This window comes from Siniperca chuatsi, linkage group LG11, assembly GCF_020085105.1.
Source record: "Siniperca chuatsi isolate FFG_IHB_CAS linkage group LG11, ASM2008510v1, whole genome shotgun sequence".
Lineage (NCBI taxonomy): Eukaryota > Metazoa > Chordata > Actinopteri > Centrarchiformes > Sinipercidae > Siniperca > Siniperca chuatsi.
Window position 1 is genome coordinate 970,001 of NC_058052.1, and position 23,758 is coordinate 993,758.

Genomic DNA, 23,758 nt, shown 5'->3' on the forward strand with positions numbered 1-23,758 from the left:
TAAATACTTGTATTAGGGGTGTAATTTAAGGAAATCCTTCCATTTGGTCAAGAAATCACAATGATAAGTTCAAGTGTTTGGAGTTTCAGTCAACTGTATTGTGGTCTGAAGCTACACCATAGACAGGATTTTAGAAATACTACTTTCAGTGAAGCGCAACTGCTTTCACTTTTAATGTTTTTATCTTTTGCAATTCAACTGACATTTCAGCTGCTTTCACCTCTTACACATCAGCTGACAGTTCACCTGCTTTCAGCTCCTACTGTTCAACTATTAGTTCAACTACTTGCATAGTTAACATACGAACTGACAATTCAACTGCCTACTGGGCTGGAAGTAGAAACTAACAAATTTGTCTTTCTTGATTACACTTCAAATGACACCTCAACTCCTTTTAAATGCTTACACTTCAACTGCTTTAAGTGCTTCAACTTAAATTGCAATCCCAAACAACATCTCACAAGCAAACATTTGACTGTTTACAGTGTTCTTCAGAAAACTTTACCTTTTTTTTTTTTACTTAATTAATGACTTTTGTTGGCCTAAAAGTAGTCAAATTTAACAGATTGAGTCTAAAATATTGGAATCAGCCAAAGAAAAACAAAAACCCATCATGTGTAAGTTTATAACTGTAGGATGTAGACTACGGAACTCCCCCAAGGTTGCTAAGACTCCAAATTCTCAGACGAAATACTGAGGACAGTGTCCTCAATGGGACCTTTGGTCTCAAGCATGTTGTGGTAAAGGTCTGAAGCATTGTAAAGTAGATGCACGGTAGGTGTCACTAAACAGATCCTACATTCACCGACATACAGTGTAGCTGAAAATATATTAGGGCCATTGGTTAAAATAGTTTTATTGCTGCATACTTACAGATTGTAATGTGTATTTAAGGTCACAAGATAAAATCCTAAGGTGCACTGACTGTTCAAGTTGAACCTGACAAAAGAGAGATGGGGCGTACCGTGGGCTGAGTCGGAGGTCCCACAGTCGAATGAAAGTATCATAGCCGCAGGTGAAGAGCTGGAACGGAGACTCAAACACCATGTCCAACACACCAGCCCCGCGACGAAACTGTGAGCCCAGACTGCACACACACTCTGACCTGGTGGGGGACGAAGGAGGATGAAAAGAGATGAGAAATGTACATGTGAAATTTGTGTTTTCAAGTGGAATATGATAATTCACATGTGACATGACCAAAAAGCACATATGCCTATATGTGAATTCATCACATATGAAATGTGGAGAATGAAGGAATAAATGTGACAAAATTCTTTTAATTTCATTCATCATCAATGGACAGTGAAATAAATAAGTGATTGAATATATATATCATTCTGCAGTTTGGCTTAATTTAAAATGTATTTCACTGTGTTTTTCTCCCCAATGTGACACTTTGCTGAATGGCTCTTTTATTTCATTATGTGCTGAATGTACGTGTAAGAAAACTCTTGCTTGGCAATCAGCCATGGGGGGCAGGTTGATGATGATATGGTATTTTCCCTCAGTAGGACTGACGTACCCTATCAATGAGCCTTGAAGTGTTCAGCATATTTGCCCCAACCTTTGAATATCTTTAACCTAAAACTATACATAACTATTTAATTGGTGAGACTGGTTAAGGGGTTAGCTGCTATGCAGCTACATAGCTCCACCACTGGGCATAGGCAACTACAGAGAGACCACATGGGGACAACTGTGAGTGGTCAGCATGGGCTGCTTGTGTTTTCTCCTACAAGTTTGTGATGGCGGTGGAGACTGTAGCAAGTCAATACAACACAAGAAAGTTGATATCTAGTGAAGCCATTTCAACTGCAAACCTTCTGCTACCTGTGACTCCCGCTCTCTGTCAGAGTGAATGAAAGAACATGATTACGGCGACTGCACAGAATACTCCCATTTTCAGTACCGAGACAAAGCAGACCTCACTTGTATCACACAGTACCTACAATGATTGTACACACATTTACTGTGGGGAATATAATTACGGCTGATCACGCATGCTATGTCCATCTACCATTCCATTTTCTGCTGCTTACCCGGTGCTCGGGTCGTAGTGGGAACAAGCTAAGCAAGGTAGTCCAGACTTCCCTCTCCCCAGCAATGTGTCTGGCGTTCCCAAGTCAGATGAGATATGTAATCCTTCCAGCATATTCTGGGTGTAATCCAGGGTCTCTTACAAGTTGGATGTGCTTGGAAAACCTCCAAGGGGAGGTGCAAAGGAGGCATCCTGATCAGTGTCAATTTTGTCAATAAAAATCTTGACGATACGTATTCGTTGATGTCCTTTTATTTCATGACTAAATTGTAATGACAACGTAAATGAAAAAATATTGACAACAAAAATTACGACGAAATCTCTGTTCATTATGCCCTTACGAGTAAAGATGAGACGAATTAGTGAGTAGCATATCTCTGTAGACCGGAGACTTTGAATGAGAGGGGTAACTGTCAATCATTTTTTAATTTGGCCAATCAGAGGCTTACAATCTAGTCAGTCAAAAAATTATTTCACCAATACACTGCCTGAAACAGTTATAATAATAATAATAATAATAATAATAATAATAATAATAATAAACTGTATTTATAGAGCACTTATCAAAGTACAAAGTGCTTCACAGAGAGAAAATAAAATACCACAGTGAAAGATAAAATACATAAAAACCAATAAAAAACACAGGCAGCTCAGGTAAAATCAGGATATGCTTTCCGATAAAAATGCATTTTGAGAAGAGACTTAAAAGATGACACTGACTCAGACAACCTAATTTCTTTGGGCAAGTTGTTCTAGAGCCTCGGGGCCAAGGTGGCAAAAACTCTGCCCCCCTTTGTTTTCATGCTGGACTCAGGAACAGACAGAAGACCCCTGCCTGAAGATCTCAAACTATGTGAAGGTTCATAAGGGATTTAAAGGTCTAAAATATAATCTGTAGCCAGCCCATGAAGAGCCTTTAAAGTAATCAATAAGATCTTAAAATCAATCCTAAAACAAACAGGGAGCCAATGTAAAGAGGCTAAAACAGGTGTGATGTGATTGTGCCTCTTGGTCCTGGTTAAAAGCCAAGCTGCTGAGTTCTGTACAGTCTGCAGTCGTGTCAAAGTTTCTTGATTAAGACAAGTGAACAGGTTGTTACAATAATCGAGGCGTGAGGAGATAAAAGCATGTACAACAGTTTCTGCATCACTAAGATTTAAAATAGATCGTATTTTTGCAATATTTCTGAGGTGATAAAAACATGATTGGACAAGCTTAGTGATAAGTTGCTCAAAACATAAATTGCTATCAAACAGGACTTGAAACAGGCTTGATATGTTGTGACAGGTAGCCAGTAGATGGCAGTATTTGTTAAGAGATGTGTTGGGACCCAATAACAAGGATTTTTGTTTTATTTGAGTTGAGCTGAAGAAAATTTATCGACATCCAATTTTTTATGTCAGACAAGCAGTCCTGCAGAGAACTCAGCGTACTAAGGTCAGTGGGCTTGACAGGGGCGTACAACTATGTGTCATCCGCATACCAATGAAAAGAAATCCCATGTCTGTGGATGACATCACCCAAGGGGAGCATATATAAGGAGAACAGTATTGGTCCTAGAATTGAACCAGGAGGCACACCATAGTTGATTTGGGAAAATGATGACATGAAGAATTTCCTATTGGACAGATAAGATGAGAACCAGTCTAGTGCAGTACCAGATATGCCCACCCAGTGCCTCAGTCTGTCTAGAAGAATGCCATGATCAATTGTGTCAAAGGCAGCACTTAAGTTCAGCAGCACAAGAACTGAACACATGCCTGCGTCGGCATTCATTAAAAGGTCATTAGTGACTTTGAGAAGGGCTGTCTCAGTGCTGTGGTGCTGACGAAAACCAGATTGGAACTTTTCAAAAGATATTATTATTTTCCACAGCAGCAAGAAGCTGCTTAGATACACTGTGGCTTGGTGATAGAGCGGGTCAGCGGTTCAGTCCTGGCTTCCCCCAGCCCACATGTCGAAGTGTCATTGGACAAGACACTGGACCCCAAATTGCTCCCGAGGGCTGTACCTTCAGAGTGTGTGTGTGTGTGAATGCATTACTTTTTTTCAACTCATGAGCAATTGGCTGCCATCAATGTTTGAATGGGGTGAATGTGATATGTAGTTGAAGCGCCTTGAGTAGTCGGAGAAGACTAGAAAGGCGCTATATAAGTATAGTCCATTTACCATACAATTTATCTGAGAACCTTGGAAATACAGGGCAGTTTGGTGAGCGGACAATAGTTATCAAGGAGGGTGGGATCAAGGATTTTTTAGGACTGGTTGGACACAAGCGGTTTTAAAGTAGTCTGGGACACAGCCAGTTGACAGCGAGCTATTCAAAATAGATAGCAAATGAGGCGTAATACAATCCATAACTTCCAATAAAAACCTAGTAGAGTAACAGCAGATAAATTGCTCAAAGAATCGTATTAACTCCACCTTTCCAGCATAGTACAAAAGAAACTTTTCACAATCAGCATCACAATCAGCAGGGGCACAAGGAGAGGCAGGGTTAACTAACTGATCCACAGTCTTAAATAGGAATCTGGGGTTGTGCTGATGGGCAGAAATAAGTGCAGAGAAATGACATGTTCTTGCATCCTTCACCATCCTATTATAAAGGCGTAATAACTCTTTCATGGCCACAAAGTGGACCTGGAGACCTGATTTCTTCCATCTGCGTTCTGCTCTTCTGCATTTCCTTTTACAGCTTCGGATACTGTCATTTAACCATAGCTGTTTTCTAGTCTTTGGGTTTGATTTATTTTTCATAGCAGAATCAACCAAATCGTTGGTGTTGGAGGAGTTAGGAAACACCCTGCCAGGGGAATTGAACAGTATACAGAATCTTGACGCACTATGCTCATTAAGGACGCATGTGTACTTAGAGCGGGATACTTCAGTACTAGCAGCCTGTAATTCACAGTTAAAAACAATGCATAGGTGATCAGATACAAACATGTCCCTGATTTCCACAGATGGTATTCTCAGACCCAGACTAAAGACTAGATCTAAAGTGAGGCCATGGGAATGAGTTTGTCCAGACGCATGTTGCTGAAAGGTAAAAGAGTTAGTGATATTAAAAAAATCAGCAGCAAGGGCATTAGAAGAGTCATCAACATGAATATTAAAATCATCACAAAGAACAATTCTATCATAATTTAAAACAAGACTGGATAAAAACTCAGGGAGTTCCAACAAGAAGGAGCCAACTGGTTTAGGGGTGTGATAAATAATAGCAAATATGACCGGGAGTGGGCCATATGAGCACAAGTGAAGGAGTGGGAGGCCGGCGCTCCTCGACAGACATGGTGCGTCAACCTGTCCAGTGCTGTGGTTGACGTGGAGTCGAACTCACCAGAGCCTTCTCACCACCCCCGCTGACGAGCAACCGTGCATTCACTGGGGTTCGGCAAGGAGTAGAAATGGCCATTGCTTTGAGCCGTGAGGAGCCACGAATCTTCAGGCTTAGCCGAAACAGCTTCATGCTCCAAGAGTGGGATCATTGTCCAGTACTGGAGTGGAGTAGTCAGGGGAGTGAGATGGGATGGTCGCATTCCAGTTGCCGCAGCCAGAGGAGCTGAGGACTGCAAGGTGTTTTGCCTGGGCAGAGGCGATAGTGGGGAACTCCAGGATGAGCTTGTCTTTTTCTCTGAGCTCGGCTTCCAGACAAGCGATACTTTTCTTCAACTTTGAGACGGTAAGGTGGCAAAATCCACACTCAGCCATCATACTTGCAGTTAGTCCGTAAAAGTGCTGAAAGCTTAAAATCCACAATGAAATCTATAAACATGCTAAAAGCTTAAACCTAGCACAAACCTAGCTGAGCTAGCAACAGTGGAGGCAGTCCGGTAAACCATGTCGAGTTGACAGCCAGCTTAAAATCATTTAAGATCCACACGTCGAATGAGCCTCTGGTGGGCACACACAACGCAGACGCATGTCTTGTCAATCATTTTTTAATTTGGCTAATCATCCTTCTCATAGGAGAAGGGGGTGGTCGACATAAAGAAACAAACTTACCTCATTTCTCAATGTATAGATCCAGAAATTTTCAGCTCTAGTCAAAGCAGACAGCAATGTTTTTAATCAACATTTTTAAGTGGAAGTAGACAACTTTTGATCATAACAGAATATAATAAATTTCACCACTGCTCACGTTGCAAGTTTTGTTGGAAAGCTAGATGCTGGCCGCTAATGAGCTACCACAGGCTGTATGCAGTAAACTGCAAGCTAATGTTAGCTAACTTATTATAGTAGAAGGCTAACAGGCTAAAAAAGCAGTGGAAACCGGCAGTGCATTAGTGACCTTGCCTTATGAAAGCCGGAATACACTTTTAAATTAGGCCTTGTAGATCTAATATGAGTGAAGATTGTTTATTTTGGATGGTTTGGATGATGACAATCTCCACCTCTTCCACCTCCTCCTCCTCCTTGCTACTATTATTATTTCTCATCTCAAATTTGTTCAGAAACAGATTTTGGTGGACTGCTAAGGTGAAATAAGTGAAAGTTTTCGTAGCCTACGTCATACAGTGGAACCCTAATATGCATTCTCAAACCCCATTGGCTCGCAGAACCAGTGGCTTCAGGAGGGAGGACTGCAATTGGACCCTTCTCCACCCACCGGGACAATCCTGGGAAAATGAAGGCTCGCTAGCTAATGCTGGAAGCCAGAAACAAACATCTATGATCCATTGTCCGTTTGATAATCTAATCAAAGAACACATTTTCTTGCGGTGGCCTTTCTAAAATGAGCAGTGGTGAAAGTTACTATATTCTGTTATGATCAAGGAGTTGATAAGCTAGTTGAAAAGTTGTCCATATAAAACAAACGATGGATGGAGCCTGAGTTGTTTGTTTGCCCCCCTTATAATACTGTGAAGTGATTTGCTGAATTCAAAAGTGATTGACAACTGGTTCAGGTGGCGTATTGGTGAAATTAGTTTTTGACTGATAGTAGATTGTCGGCCTCTGACTGGCCAAATTAAAAAATGATTGACAGTTACCACTCCCTCTCAAAGTCTCCGGTCTGCAGAGATACAAACTTGGAAATAGTTGGCTCTGTTTGGGTGAATAACTTAATTTTAGATCACAGTAGCCATCTCAAAGCATTGGTTGTTTTCCTTTCTAACCAATAATTTATCTGCAAGTGCAAGTACAAATTCTCACTGCCTCCATGCATCTTTCTCATTGGATGAGGTTTTTTTCCTGCTCGGTACAAGTCCGGTGCCCGTACAAATGCTAATTCCAGTATAACTAATGTGAACAGGCTAACCTTGTCAGAGCCTAACTAATAAAGTTAGCTAGCTTAAAAAGATGAACGAAATCATTAGCTGCTGCTGGCAGCTGGCCTCTCAAATGATGAGTGCCTTATCTTTACCAGTGGCCTGTCAGGTGGGAAGAAAGAGGAGAGACAACCTGCAGATACATTTTTCTTATATTCAAACCGTATGAGGATGGAGTGCCTAGTGGATTCAAGATAGGCAGAAAAAACACAACCAATTTGAAAAGACACCTGACGACACACCATCCCGCAGTGTCTGCCAAGGTAAACATCAATTATGTATGTTGATTGATTCGATAACATGTATATATGTTAATTCCCTTTTAGGACAACATGTAATGTTAGTAGGCCTGGATTCAGGGTGCGTTAGCAATAAGCTTGCCTCGCTCCATTAACGTATTGTTAAATTTAACGGAGTTGAACTTACGATAAACATCGACTCCTTAAAAGATAATTTATGATTTCTTACCACTCATAAAGAGACACAAACTCATTCGGTGAACATTTAAAGAGGACCTATTATGCACATTTCCAACTCTATATTTTTATTTAGGGATTCCACAGTAGCTTTGCTTGATTCAACAAGCCGTTTTAGCTCCTGTCTCTTTAAGGCCCCCCTCCCTAAAAGCCCACTTTCCTGATTGGCCAACTTCCCGGAAGCCTGCTGAGAGGCAGAGAGCCGCTGTAACCAGTATTTATACACCCAGTGCTGTGAGCCGCACACTGCCACTTTGTCTTGCTGGTGTGCTTGACTGCTATGACAGCTGCAGTAACTTAGCTAGGAAAATAGCGATTATGAGGCACTGAATCGGATTAATTTACTGCTTATCAGACCACAAATGAGACAAGAATTAGGTTGGAAAAATGATACAACCTGTTTCTGGGGGCCGGGCCTCACTGCTTACTGTACAGAAACACACAACTTTTATAACTTTATTCACTGATTTTGTTGAAACTGGATGATATTTTATGGAGAAAATATTTTCTGGTTTTCCCTCTGATGTCCATTGGCTGCTCTGCCTCAACTCTTGGTGATTAACGGAGTTTACTGATGGACAGATTTAAAAGTATCTTTAAAGTAACCGCTAGCTGCTAGTTAGCTCAGTTAGCCATGCAGCTAGTAGTCCTTGTAGTTTGGTGACTACCTGGACTCGGAGCCCCGAGTGAGTGTTAGTGTTCACACCACTAGCACAGGCAGTCCCTGTACTTGGGCACGCTCGCACAAATGTGTGCCTTGGTTACGTAACCAAGCCTCTTTAACATAATTCGGTATTCATTTTAGCGCCATGTTAAGTAAATAAATGAGATTTTTCCCAGATAATGCTCGTCTACCTTAACAATGCAGTTTACACATTTTTTAACCGCTAATTTATTAAATCGGAGTGAAACATGATGCAGAATTTAGCAGAAGACCACAGTAATATATAAAAGGTTTTGGCAGGTAATAGACATTATCAGTGTCTGATAACCACTAATGACGCACTGCCATTATTTATGGTGAGGCATTCCGATTAGGCTACCTCCGTTGTCTTTTGCCCTTAAAATCTGGTGTGACAATACTGTAAGGTCTGGATAGGTTTAGGCACAAAAACCACTTAGTTAGGGTTAGGGAAAGATAAAAATGTGTATTTTGGAGCAATGGGCACGAGCACATGCACACGTGTGTCACTGTTGCAAGTGGCCGATAATTTGATTACTATAATATCTGTAACATCAACAATGTCGGATGAGATTTTTTGCGCAACCAAGCATGCAGAGGCCATAAAGGATTGTTGTGTTGTAGATATATGCAGAAAATAAAGGAAATGTGATTGTATTGCACTTTTTAAAACACACTTTAGGCATTTATTTTTATATGATATTAAAAAAGTATGGTAAGTATGGCCTAGATGACTAAACACAGTTCATGCTTACTTCTAATTGGAATTTTTACAGCCAGCAAAATCCATTACAGTATGATGAAACTGTCTAAGAAATTATGACTAAAACATCGTTGAGTTCCACTGACTAAATTGTGACTAAAACAAAACAAAACAAAAAAGACTAAAATGTGACTTTAAACTAACTCCAATTTTCAGTAAGCGTCAAAATTAACACTGAGGAAACTCATTTTGGCCGCTTGTTGGAATGTACATTGACTGGTAAATTGAGAGCTTTGCTTTTAGGCTCAGCTCCTTCTTCACCATAACGGTCTGGCACAATGCCTGTATTACTGCTGATGCCACACCAACCCACCTGTCGACGGCATGTACCATTTTACCCTCACTTGTGAACAAGACCCAGAAATACTTGTACTCCCATAGTTGGGGCAGTGACTAACTTGCAACCCGGAGAAAGCAATACCATTTTCCCGACTGCTTCACACTTGACTGCAAACCACCCCTGTGCATACTGAAGGTCACAGTCTGATGAAGCCAACAGAACCACATCATCTGCAAAGAGCAGAGAAGTAATTCTGAGGTCCTCAAAGCAGACACTCTCTTCCTCCCAGCTGTGCTTTGAGATCCTCCTCATGAAGATCACAGAGAACAAAACAAAATTGGTGACAAGGGACGACCCTGGCGGAGCCCGACACCCACTGAAAACATGCTCGACTTCCATCTAGTCACCCATCCATCTAGACAACCTTCAAGTGTTGTGGTAAATCACAACCTAGAGTAGGTTGCTACTGTGGGACTCCTGTTAACCCCTTGTGTCGAGTATAAACCCATATTATACTATCATTTGTGCACCTGTTAACAACTTGAATCCATAATTTATTTTTCACATTACAAAAAATTTTAATCAAGTGAATTAATCACACAGCACTAATTAGAACAAATATTCATGTAGAACTGGGCAATATATATTGTGATATAGTACATTTTCCTGAAAATCAAATGAGAAACTGTTTATGGATAAAATGGGAATGTCTGTTTTGTGAATTAAATAATTGACAAATCAAGAAACATTGATACAAATTGATATAGTCTCACAGTATATACTGTATTGTCAAATTGCCCAAATTGCTAAATTTGTCATCAATACATGCTTCTTCCAGTTCAGACGCACAGACCACTCGATCCTATCCCGCCACACACTGGGTGAAAGCCTGCACAAAAGCCTGGACACATTTGATCAAATACTTTAAAATATAAAAAACCATATACTCTGATGAACTGAGGTAAATTTACGTAGGCCAGATAAGCACAATTATTTCATGTTGTTATTATTACGACTGTTGTCATTGCTGTCATTGCTGCTTTATTACCGCATTTCAGGTTTCAAGTATTTTCCGTCAACAATTACAGTGTTGTTTGTGTGTCACTGGGCCTGGATTAGTGAACATGGGGCTGGGGACATACATACATTGTGTGTATGTACAAGTGATAACTAAATAAAATAAATAAGTTTGTGTGTCTGGGTTGATGTGGTGTGACCTGTGTGTGTGTGTGTGTGTGTGTGTGTGTGCGTGAGACGAGCTCCATGCAGCACCATGCTCTTGTGATCACAGCTCTGTCCTGCTTGCTCCTCGCCTCTTGATTATTGGAGAATAACTTGCACTCAGCAGGGCGGATTATTGCAGAATAACTGTCTCTTTGTTGCCATTTAATACCCTCCACGACCGTGACTGTGTGCGACTCTCGCACGTTTGATACCTGCCCCGTAGCAACCATTTAAAGGAGGCCACTGGCCTTGGTGACCAAGCAGCCCTGTGCTTCGACTCGTGCCCCCCTCCCTTGCCCTGGAGCTCAATCCGCAGGCTCGGACTGGTAATCCCCCAGCCTTACCCCAGGGGGCCTTCTTATTGGACCAGGGCTTTCCCCACAGGGCGCCTTATTGGGTGAGAGCTTTCTCATTGCCAGGGTCTCATGACTAAGCCAGAGCCAATGGGGAGTCTGTGATGAGGCTGAGTTTGTGTCTGTGTGGGGTAGTGACCCCTCATTTTCCCCTTACCACTAAAGCCAAGGAGCTTAGCACATGCCACACAAAAAGAAACTCATTCAAGCCAAAGGAATACGAGCCTGTTCATTCATAACTAAATAATGATGTCTCCATCACAGCACCAGCACTCATCATCAATTCATAACCCGACCCTCTGAAATCCTTCAAACAAGAAGATTACAATCTTACGCTGCTCTGAAAAAACTGTTACAAACACCCAAATGTGAGAGGAAAATAAAAGCTAGGTTTCCATAAAATGAACCTGACATCTGTGCACGGATCTTAAAGCCAGTAATAGCACCACGCGATGAGCTGGTGCACAGTGCAAAACAGCAGGGATTCTCAAATTGGTAGGTCACTGGTTTTTATGGGCCGCGTGTGATTACAGGATGGAGGCATAAGCATATAATCTGTCCAAATGACTGTATCTGTTAGTGAGCAGCGGCGCAGTGTTCTGATCTGACCATCCTTTCTATTGCTTGTCTAGGTCATAATGTTGAATACCTTAGTCTGGCCTCGAGCATGCCTGACTGGAAAGTGTCACATGGATGACTCTAAAACATAGCTGACTGGCTGAGTCATAACCATCGCACACCGTCTGTGTGCGATGGTTAGGAGAAGCCACCATCATAGGCTGTAAGCTGGAAACATCACAGAGGGGCTTGTGTCAGACACTGTTAAAGTCGTGGAAACTGAGTAATGCCATACTGCATGTGGACTTTGGTAACAGTGGGGGTGTAGTTCGTGATGCACCTCAGTTTTGGGGTCATGGATCAGTACATCTTTGGTACGGGAAAAACAAACAAATAAAAGCAGATGACGTTTTTGTCATTTATTTTGAAAATGCATACATTAAATGGTGTCTAATTAGCCCTAATTCTTACAGTAAATATTATTGTGTTAAACATCACCATATGGTCAAAAAGAAAAAAAACTCCCACTGATGTCAGTGTCAGTAACGCTCCATTGGTATTAAAAGACAGCAAAAACGGCATATTCTTAAATATGAAGTAAATAAACAGTCAATTTAGACAGGTGCAGCCTTTCTCTCATTAGATCCTGCAGTGCAGTTCAAGCTTCTCACGTTCCATTTATACTTAGCCAAGACTAACTCTACTTGCAAGTACATATGAAATGATTACTATTGCATTCATTTAGCACACCCTTTTGTCCAAAGCAACAATAGTGCATTCAACCTCCGAAGGAGCAATCACAAATCGTTTGTGCATCCCTTCCAACAAACCATTTCTGTGTCCAGTGCTCCAGCCACGAGGTGTCTTGGTACAGTCTGGTGGTTTGGTTTTAACATGGCGGGGACATTTTTCTCTGTTGACCAATATGCACATTTGTGTGAGTGCATTTACCTATATGCATGTACACACACATATACAAAGAAGTTGATGCAAAACAGTTGCTTAATGCAATTTGTATTTGCTTTCATAACTAGGCCAAAACAGGACTTGTATTATGTGGACTGTTTTCGATTTAAAGGCAACTCTGTAACTGTCCGACTTTCAGTGTGTTGATTTGACTCCACAACTCAAAGGTTTCCTGCAGTTAATAAAATGGTGCATCATGACAGAAACACAGCAATGCTCCAACACTAATGACATTCATCTTTAATCTCAGAAACTTCCCCTTGTATTTATTTTTTAATCCGCTCATGAACTTCCAGCCAGACATTTCACTGCGACATCAGAGCTCACTCACCTGTCTGTCTGTCTGTCTGTCTGTCTGTCTCTGTGCTGCTCAGGCTGCTGCCACCAGGATTTTACTGATACAGTGATGAATGACATTCACAGACAAACTAATCCGGTGGACACGCTGTGGCTAATTTACCCCATATATACTGTCCATAATATAATGACCCATACAAAAATAACTCACTCCTGATCCACTCGTGAAAAGGGGGAAGGATGGAGATGGTGTGAAATTCAATAAATATTAATCTTGCACTAATGTCAGAGATGATGAATGTTAGGATTTAACGGAACAGCTCAGCTGTTACTGACACTTTGGTTAACCTTAAAAAAGGAACTTGCTTTTTGGGGGACATTTGTGCCCATTAAAGTTAAACATGCTGAGGCTAATTTTGCACGTAAATAACGTTCATGAGGGGAGGAATGGTGTTAGTTTAATAAACCTTTAATTAATGTAACTCCTGAAATTTAGATATAAAATCAAATGACTGATGTTAGTTATATTCATCAAAGACATGATTTTTTTACGCTCCGTTCCCACGGTTCTTTTATCTCACCGACCGCATTCAGCCCGAGGGTCTCCAGATCATCCAGTCAGTACCAAATAAAGTGGTTTAGATCGTCTCACTGCTCGTGCAGCGCTTCGCTGTAGCAGTGTTACTAAGTTCCTCGACCTGAGTCACTGAAGCGAGTGTTACTCATGGGACTTATAAATCACCATAAATACTAGGTACACAAAACATTACAATCACGGGTCACATGCCCAATTGATCTACTAAGAAACTGCAAACAGTCAGATACCACCCTGATGAAGACAAGATAGATAAAACTTTATTTTTATTATTATTAACCCCAATGAGAATGATGCTTTAAGCTCGAAAATGACAAAGATCCAAATGGAAATCATCGTTTTTTGAGAGAAAGGACTTGAAAACGAAGCGGTTAGAGCTGCAGCGCGGCAGCTACTTTGTGAGATGGGTAGACTGGTGGCCCTAGGGGGCACAGACTTAGTGATTGTTATGAAGCGGCTACTGGCTGTGTGACATACAGGGTCTAAGTCCTGATTTCAGCCTGTCTGGTCTCACTGCAGGAGTCAGGTTGGCTTTAGGGGCCACACACACACACACACAAGTTGTGAAAGGAATCATTAATGAATTGACAATGTTGAAAAACAACAGAAGAAGCTAAGGGCATTATCCTTTAGTGTGGGGACAGCTAAAGAAATGCAGTGTGTGTGTGTTTTTGTGACAGAATTTGTAAAGTTAAGTCTGAGCTCTAAACAGGAGCCTGGGGACGCACTGGGAAACAGGCTCTCAGACAGGTAGAGAAAAGAAGCCCTGCTGAGGTTTTTACTTGGTAAAACAAACAGAGGGGAGCCATGCAACCTGCTGCGCGTCCAGCCAAGTCAGCCTGCACCTCTGAGCTCGCTGCAGCACCTTTCTGCCGGAGACAGTGGAGAGGAGGGGCGCTGGCCGCCGGGACCCGTCAACAATGACCACTTTCAAAATGTCACATACACGCGTGCTCTGCAAAGACAATACTGTTGCAATTTGTATAACAGAGCGTCTACCCCGACGCAGACATTTCACCCCGATCTTTTCAGATCAGGAATGTCAGGAATCCTAGCCGGGCCATTTGATTGTAAAAAAAAGAAAAAGAAAAAAAGAGGGCTCCCTTTCTGCAAAGGAACAGAGGGGAATCATGGGAGCGATGGTCAGGGTCCTTTCTCTTTGATGCTTTCCCCCTCTGTGTTTAGCCATGAGCGAAGCCAGTGTGAAAAGTTGGGGTGCTGCTCCAATGGCGCCACTTGTGTGGGATCCCCCTCTATATGGCTGATCATAAGACCTCTTTGTGCCGTCGAGATGGAAAAAAGACTTTAATTAATTGCGGAGGGAAAAAGAAAAAGTGTTAAGTGAAATTAAAATCAAAGCCACCGGAGCTCAGTAGGAGCCTGGGCTTCATGACCCCCGTCCTTTTTAAGAGTTACCATACAGGTTTTTCGACCTGCAGGTGGCCTGTTGGTGCTAACCAAAAGAAAACGATGATTCAAGTGTAGAATAATCACGGAAAGCATCAACTAGGACTGTTTGAGAAAAATATCTAATTGCAATTTTTCTATATTGTGATTGGGATCTAAACTGCGATTATTAAAAAAAAGTTCAGTCCAGGCCTGTGTTGGTTGTCTACATTCTAGTATTACACAAGATGAGCTGGTGCCAGTCATCAAACATGTTTCTACATGAAAACAGCTTCAGCTGTTTGAAGGATCTTCCACCGGTCAAGACATTAAAGTTATTATGTCTCTTCGGATTTAAAAATTGCACTCTTTCAAATTGCAGTCTTAATGTAAATGACGAGCCCTACTGACAACGTGTAATACAGCATGTCAAAAATAACATTTCTTCTTTGACAAAAACAGTCAGGACTCAGGTGTATGTCCTTCAACCTGTAAACATTTCTACCACTATGTTCCTCAGAGACAGGAAGTGACTGCTGGAATCCTTCCTGGAAGCTTGCGGTCTCTTTTCTGTGATCTGGCTGTGGCAGCAGCTGTTTTTCTGGCCGTGGTTTGGTGCTGCAGGTGTAACAGTGTCTTCTTTATGTTTCGGCTCGGATGGATCGAATGAATCAAAGGGACATGCAGTCGTGCTAATGCACAGGGCTTGAGGCTCATGCTGGTGGGTGCTGCTGGAGGGTGTGTCATGGGAGGAGAAGGCATCTGCAGCGTCTGAAGGTTTTACAGGAACTGAGGGTGAGCCAGTGTGTTTACAAGTGCGTGCAAGTTATTATTCCTTACAACTGAGACATTAACATATGAGGTATTCATTTCAAATTAAAGGGTATTAGCATATCAAGAAATCTATTCAGATATTTGTATAACAAATTCTTAACCATAAAATATTTTAGAACAACTTTCAGTTTGAGAAAAATGAAAAATACTGATCATGTATTTGTTCAACGGTCATCATACATCAGCATGTTATTACTGACTTTGTATCACCTCACAGTCTTTACCTTTCTGGCCATAATGTGACCATAAGTATGTGGACACCCGTGTCGACATCCGTTTGTGTCCTGCTTTGGGCCTCTCCCGATGAAGAGAAGTCTTAGTGCTCCAGCACACAATGGAGTTTTCTTCTAACATTGTGCTAACACTTTCTATGAAGACGTCCACATCTATAGTGCGTTATGGGGCATTCATAGTGAATTCTAATGCATTCATAATGCTTTATGGTGCACTACATCAACAGTCATAAAACATAGATATGACTTATAATGAATTATAATACATTATGACTACCTATACTCGCCTATACACACCTCAACAATCAACTGCAGTAAGGACGCATAGTGTGCTACAGTAGTCCATGCAGTATCATAAGTTATCATTGTTGGTGTTAAGTAAAGTACATATTGAAATGTAGTGTAATGGATTTTCATTTTAGAATCTAAGCTGCATCATTAGTGATTATTATGTAAAATGCAGAGAATTACAAGTAACATTTGTCTGCTTTAGGAATGGAACCCATTTGATATATTCATGATGTTTGTTAAGGTTAAGGTTTGTTTTCATGCTAAGAGCCACATGTTTAAGTTTGCACTTAAGAGCTGCTACAAGAAAGCTATTATATTTTAAAGGTCTGTTTTTAAAGTGAGCAGTAATAATTTTCACATCATGGCAGCACATGATGCTTTTTCATTGTTTCAATATTTCCTCTGTTCCAAATCACATTAATAGACACCCACATTTTTTAAATCAATCTTCTGTGTGTGCATGCGTGTGTGTGAAGGGGGGTTGTAATGGGTGTAACTACTACAGTGGCAGCACACAACTCATTGCTTTCATCCCATTGTGAAAATAAAGCTCGAGAAAATGTATTTTGTCTTACTTTGACTTTATCATGTAGCTCTCTTCACCTCCATCATCCTCTGTATGAAACAGGCTTCATGTTAGATTAAAGCAGCGTTTCCCAAAGCTCTCCTGGAGCCCCGCTCCCGCATGTTTCAGACCTCTCCCTGCTCCAGCACAGCCGATTTAAATGACCTGCTTGTTATCCAGCAGCTTCAGGAGTTCATAACGAGTTGATCATAGCCACATTCGGCATATTAAGGTTAACTTTAGTCTAGACTATATGATAAGTCGGTATAGTGTACATTATTAATGTTTTGCTAAATGAATATACTTTTCACATTAGAACCACTCAAGAATAAATACTGCAAGTACCTGAATGTCTAATGGAAATGATGCAGTAGAAATGCCACACTTTGTAAATATCTGCTATATTCATCTTTCTCACACGTCAATACAATAGTAACCCAGCTAAATGCAAGCATGATGGGAAAGCAGCAGGCATGGACACTACAATACAATAAAACCTACAGACATACCCTGTATGAAATGTTGAACACTATTGACTTTGTGCCGGTTTATTATTATTATTATTTGTCTGCTGCAAATGCTCAAATTGCCGTGAGATGGAACGAGCTAGAAACATGATACTTGGCCCAATAACTGGAAATGATGTGCATGTGCTTCCACAGAAATATGAGCCCCGTCGGCCACATGGCGCTGTAATTAAGGCCCAAAAATGCAATTTTGGAAAGGTCACGCCCCTCACACTGTAAGTCTGATAAACTTTGATTTCTGACACAAGCTCAATGTGCTCTACAAAAAAGCCTCTTGGACCATAAAAGTCCGCCATGATGATTTTTTTGCTAATTTGCATAATGTGAAAAACAGTAAAATTAATAGAATTTTGACCCGGTGGACAGATTTTACCAAATTTGGCATGCATGCTCTGGGGACGAGAATTAACCAGAGGTTTCATATTGATTGAGCAAGTGGGCGTGGCCTATCACATATATGCTCATACCTCAAGATGCCTTTGAGCAATCCAGATTAAACTCACTGAAGACATGCAGCAATATCTCCGGAACGTATACACCGAGTTTTGTTCAAATCCGATGAAAAGGGGACGAATGGCGGAACTTTGAGTACGCAATTATTGAAACGCTGCAGGCTTTGTGATGATGAAGTGTTTGATTGGTCTCACTCTTCCAAACAGAATTAAACAAGCTGAAGTGACTTTGCTCGTTGCTGCTCACGGCTTCAAGTTTGGCCGATCGAGCTGCTTCCTTTTGTTGAGAGCAAAAAGGTTTGCTGCCTGCCGTTATATTTTGTAATTACCTTTGTATTTACCCACCACTACCCGCGATCAGAACTATACTATAACTATTTTTGTTTAGACTATTGATTATTGCCCAGGCTGCGCACATGTCCCCCTCCCCTCTCGTGCATCAAGCAGCAACACGAAATGTTCATTTAACAAAACCTTTCCCCGTTCTGCCCAGCCTCGCCTACTCCCCTACACAAAAATGGCAGTAGCCTAACTGCATATTCAGGTTTAAGTGTTGATCCCTTCATCTTTCATTTTGTGCAAAAGGACGTGCTTTTTATAATTAGAGAAAGCTCTCTCAGCCTGATTATTCAACCATTACTATTTTTAGACGCCCTATTAGATTTGGTGTGATAATGATTTTAAAATTATTATTACAAGCAATTTTCGTGGGCCCCTCCACCCCTTTGTCCCCCCCGGCCTGTGCCCCTGCTAACGAGTAAAAAGACAAACACATCTATAGTGCTCGGACGTGACAGCAGCGTGAGTGCAGATTAAAGCAGTAAGCTTCAGTGTACACGATAACAGTACATATGAACAATGCGCCCTGATCACCCTCACCCTGCACCCATCTGACTGTGCCCACACACAGCTACGCTGCTCTCAGCTGTTTATCAGGTGGAAAATCTCAGCGGGGGACTGTGTGTGTCTGTGTGAGACACTCAAGGTGACTGTATTCAGGGACTCATGTAAGGGTGATAGCAAAGCCATTTCACCCTCAGGCTTTGACAACAATGAACCTGCCTATCTGCCATTAATATTTGGACGAGCAACAACTTTTTAAAGGTAGATGAAGATAAGATGGAAATTCTCTTAGTTGGGCCAAAGACCAGGCATGATGCACTATGTCAGTGGAGAGTTTAGGGGTCAATTTGGATTCAAAACCCACATCAGTACCGCAGCTAAGACGATATTCTTTAATTTGACAAACATTGCCCTTTCTATATTAACACTATAATTACTATTCTACTATATAAAAAAAATAAAATAAAAATTCTACATGGTCTTTGCATTGTGCCTCCCAAACCCTATCCCCTTACCCAAACCCCTCCCCTCCCTCCCTCTCCCTCTCTCTCAAAACCTAACACGGCAGCAGCAGATGGCCGCCCACCATTGAGTCTGGCTTCTGCCTCTTAAAGGAAGTTTTTCCTTGCCACTGTGGCCAAATGCTTGCTCATGGTGGGATTTGTTGGGTCTCTGTAAATAATATTATAAAGAGTACGGTCTAGACCTGCTCTATAGGAAAAGTGCAGTGAGATAACTTCTGTTGTGAATTTTTGCTATATAAATAAAACTGAATTGAATTGAATTGACTTGTAATGATGCAATGACAGACCGCTGTAATAGATTATTGGCAGGTCTTCTAAACCACCCTATTGACAGGCTTCAGCTGATCAGAAACTGGAAGATGTAACATTGCTGACTTCATCTGTCTCTTACAGAAATGTCTTTTTGGCATTCAGACATAGATGTCTGTGTTATGATTTTAACTTTTTTCAAACATGACCACACCGTTGCAGGAACAGCCCACAATGCTCGTGTGATATTTAGTATCTGGCCCACAGAGTGAGTCCTGTCACTGTTGCAGAACAGTTCAACAGCAATGATATGAAGGAAGAGTTCTCACTTCTCTCACAGGCTGCATCACTGATGGATTTTAAAACTTACTTTACTGTTGAAGCCTTAATTCATGACCATCGAGAGTGAGGGACACCTGCCCATTTTCCCATCAATGACAACCTTTTTCAGAGCATCCTGCTGCCTGTTTTATAATGTCTGACAGGGCCCAGGCACAGAAGGACAACATGTTAATTGGGACTTATTTAATTACTATTTGCTCACATGCTGTATGTAAGGATATGAACATTTTATGTCACGAGTATCCTGGCCAAATAATTGTGATTTATGATCTTATCCCGATAATCATCAAGATATGCTTAAAACTCTTAAAATGGCACTAAAACATACTGAATCACTTTACCTTACATTTTGTTAAGAAACAAATAATTTTCTTGCATCACAGAGGACACATCTTTTTAGTGAAAAACAATCAATCTTAAATAATCATATCAATCATATCATCATCAATCATCAATCATAAGGCCCCCCTGCCTGGAATGACTGGAAAGTGTGACAATTCAAAATAAAGGAAATCAATACAGGCCTGTATGTTAGCCAGCTAGTCAGCTTTTTCAAGTCACGATGATCCCAATTCACGATTATTATGATAATGGAAATTCCCCACGATCAACTCATCTCGAGTGTTTTTTATTGCGATCCGCGATAAAATCTTCTATCGTCCCATCCCTAGTAAAGCTGGATATAGTTTTTTTTATAGTTTATCAAACTGAGTGGACTTTCTTTGACAATAAGAGATAATAATTGAGTAATACATTTACTTCAGTCTCTTTCTCTCTGTACTGAACCTACCAAGATCAACCCTGTCCCCTAAAATTACATTCATTAACATTAAGTTTTTATCACTGCGTTTAAACTAATCGAAGCACTTTGGAAAATACTGTCTTGGGTAAATATTGAAAAAGTGACATGAGCAAGGACAGGTTAACTTTCTGAATATTTAATGCAGCTTTCTCTAAATATGCCTCTAACCATGATCATTCTACTGAGAGCTGTCAGAGAGCCAAACCCACTCTGGCGAGTCAAATTTAGGCAGATTTGTTCAAACTTGCATACAACTATTCTCTTTTAATTCAAACTCCAATTAGATTGTATTGATTGTAACCTTCTTACCTGCTCTCTTTAGCGTATCTTTAAGTATGAACTGATACAGTAATAATAACATGGGATACTTTTCAAAGATTTCACTATGGTTTTGTGAACATTTTGTTCCACCATAAATACATTTCCAGGGGGGATAGTTTTTTACGTCTGGCCAGGGAGAAAAACAAATCCCTTGGGCTTCAGAGGACACATTATCTAGGTCTGCTACACCTGCAACCTCCAGAATAACCTGCATACCCATCCCTTCCGTCACTCTCCCTGTGTGTCTCCTGTCTTCTCCCCTCCTCAGATTTCCAGACCATTTGGGAGCAGGAACCAGCTTTTTGTGTCCAGCCCGCTGTTGTGTGGCGTCGGCCTGTTTTAATTGGCCCAGGTAAATCTGGGAATTACAGCAGCCTTGGCAGGGATGTATCAGGTTTAAGCCTCGCCTTTCAGAGACAGGAATTTTCAGAGGCCCCTCATTGCTCCCTGCTTAAGTCTAGTGTGTTCCACGTTCTCAAACCTGTTCTTCACTTGCTTTTTGCATCGATGAAGGCCACACTGTTGCTGCGTTCATGCACGGATGCAGTCATGGATCCATGTATGCGTTTAACACATAATGCACAGGACTTAGCTGAACTGGGTCCACAAACAGCATGTACTGTGCTTTCAGTGTTTTCACTGAATGTAGTACATAGAATATGTGAATGCACATGCAGCTACAGAAAGACACAAGTGTATGAGCGCAAAAGAATTTTCTAACAGGAGTTGATGATGATGACTATGATGAGCACTCCACCCTACTGAGACAAGGTTTGGTTGAAATGACAGAACGAGAGGAGAAAGAGGAGGAAGAGCAGGGTGGCTCAGTCTACAAGGAAGCCAGCTAGATGAGACGGTGAAATCAGGAGCAGAGGTTTGGTTTTGAATTTGGCAGGGACATTCGTTGGCGGACGGCTAATATTGTGAACGTGTGCCCTTGCTCTATAGCCTAATTCTTTTTGTCTTCCATATACACACGAATAGCCTGATTCCACAAACTGTTTACTTCATTCAGTATGTATTTGCCTATATGACTTACAGATATATGTGAATTTTTCTGTGATTTTAAACAGATATTTTACATATTATTTTGTCAATATAAATCTGAGACTATAATGATTAATTAAAATTTTAGATATGATAGATTTTCACAATAAATGTTATAAGAAAAAAGTGTCTGCTGTAAATCTTCAAATTCCGACTTTCAGTGTGTTGATTTGACTCCACAACTCAAAGGTTTCCTGCAGTTAATAAAATGGTGCATCATGACAGAAACACAGCAATGCTCCAACACTAATGACATTCATCTTTAATCTCAGAAACTTCCCCTTGTATTTATTTTTTAATCCGCTCATGAACTTCCAGCCAGACATTTCACTGCGACATCAGAGCTCACTCACCTGTCTGTCTGTCTGTCTGTCTGTCTGTCTGTCTCTGTGCTGCTCAGGCTGCTGCCACCAGGATTTTACTGATACAGTGATGAATGACATTGATGATGAAATGTAAATATAATATCAGTTGGCTGTTCTATTGATGGCATTAATTAACCACTCTTAGTATATTGTACTATTATGAAGGGATCATTGTTTTCACTAGCATCTTTGAGTTAGACAGACTTATATACATAGGTTTTTAGCCTGGACCCCACACCCTCATCAATACTGCAGCACTTTGCCAGCTTCCAATTAGCTAATTCACTCAGCTTGTGTGGGCATGATCAGAGCTTGCTTAATGATGAAAAAAAACAACCAACATGTTCTCTTCACATCCTCAGTCTGTGGCTGTGTTCGGAATCGCATACTAACTTAATATTCATATTACGTATGATGTCAAATTGAGTATGCAGTGCGTTCCAGCTGCACAGTATGTGGATTTTGTGTACGCGAGAAATGCCCGGCTGTAAACTAGATTAGCAAGAATTTCTGAGTCTGCGCCGTGAGCGTAGACTGTATATAAGAAGTGGACCTCCACTGGTTTGTGAACTACCGTTTTGAAGCCTCAAGTTTGGCATTTTGGCCGCCGCCATCTTGGGTTTTGGGAACCAGAAGTGACCATATTTGGACGAGAGGGTGGAGCTGGGGAGGATATGCATCGCCTCTATCTTGATTGACAGGTCGCCGTGGTAGCGACTTGTGGATCACAAGGTAGCCATGCCCTAAAGCATACCCTGCTTTATCGTCTGTTTTACTCTAAACGGGACCATAATTCACAAAATGAACATCATGCTGTATTGATGACTTGAAACTAGCGACTGAGAGCATAAACTCATTAGGAGAATGTTTACTGAGGTAATAAATCAAATCAAAAAAGTGAGAAGTAGGGTCATTTTCTCAAAGACTCTATACAATCTGACTTCTTTTCGAATTTTTTGATGTGCTGTCTGTCCAAACTTGATGCACATCTTAAGAAACGAAGTTTCACTGGTCAACTGTTAGCCTACTTACTGCCATAGACAAAAGTGGGTAAATTGGGTAAAACTAGTTGTTGTTGTTGGAGGGACTGAAGTTATTATTATTAAGTTATGTTAATGTACACCATTTTAGCTAAATGAGTGGTGTATTCTCTGCCATGCAGATTACTATTACTATTACTACTAGATAAATATGCTGCCCTGTCTCACAGAGGCTTAGGGTTATTTTTGGGGAAGGTACTGCTAATTTCTTCAAGAGTAGCTCTGTGAGTAACTTTTACATTTTAAGCTATTAACACTCAGTGATTCCAGTCAGATCGTGCAAACAAATCATGGTTCACTAGTAAAATGGGAGTAATACTTCCAGATGTTAACTGGCAAAATTACTTCCTTCCTTTCTTGTCTCCCACACTCTGTTAGGATAGTGATGATGAGATCACCTTCAAAGACGTTCCTGTTGGAGTCCTCTGC

General features: G+C 41.0%; 1 protein-coding gene across 3 annotated transcripts in view; it reads right to left on the reverse strand.

Annotated features, from left to right (window-relative positions):
• Nucleotides 1–23,758, reverse strand: part of fbxw4 (F-box and WD repeat domain containing 4) — an 82,527-nt gene that overhangs the window by 5,306 nt on the left and 53,463 nt on the right. For all 3 annotated transcript variants that reach the window (XM_044214668.1, XM_044214667.1, XM_044214669.1), the window contains one exon: nucleotides 965–1,105. In XM_044214668.1, coding sequence (XP_044070603.1) covers nucleotides 965–1,105 — 141 coding nt within the window. The remainder of the gene's footprint in view (nucleotides 1–964; nucleotides 1,106–23,758) is intronic.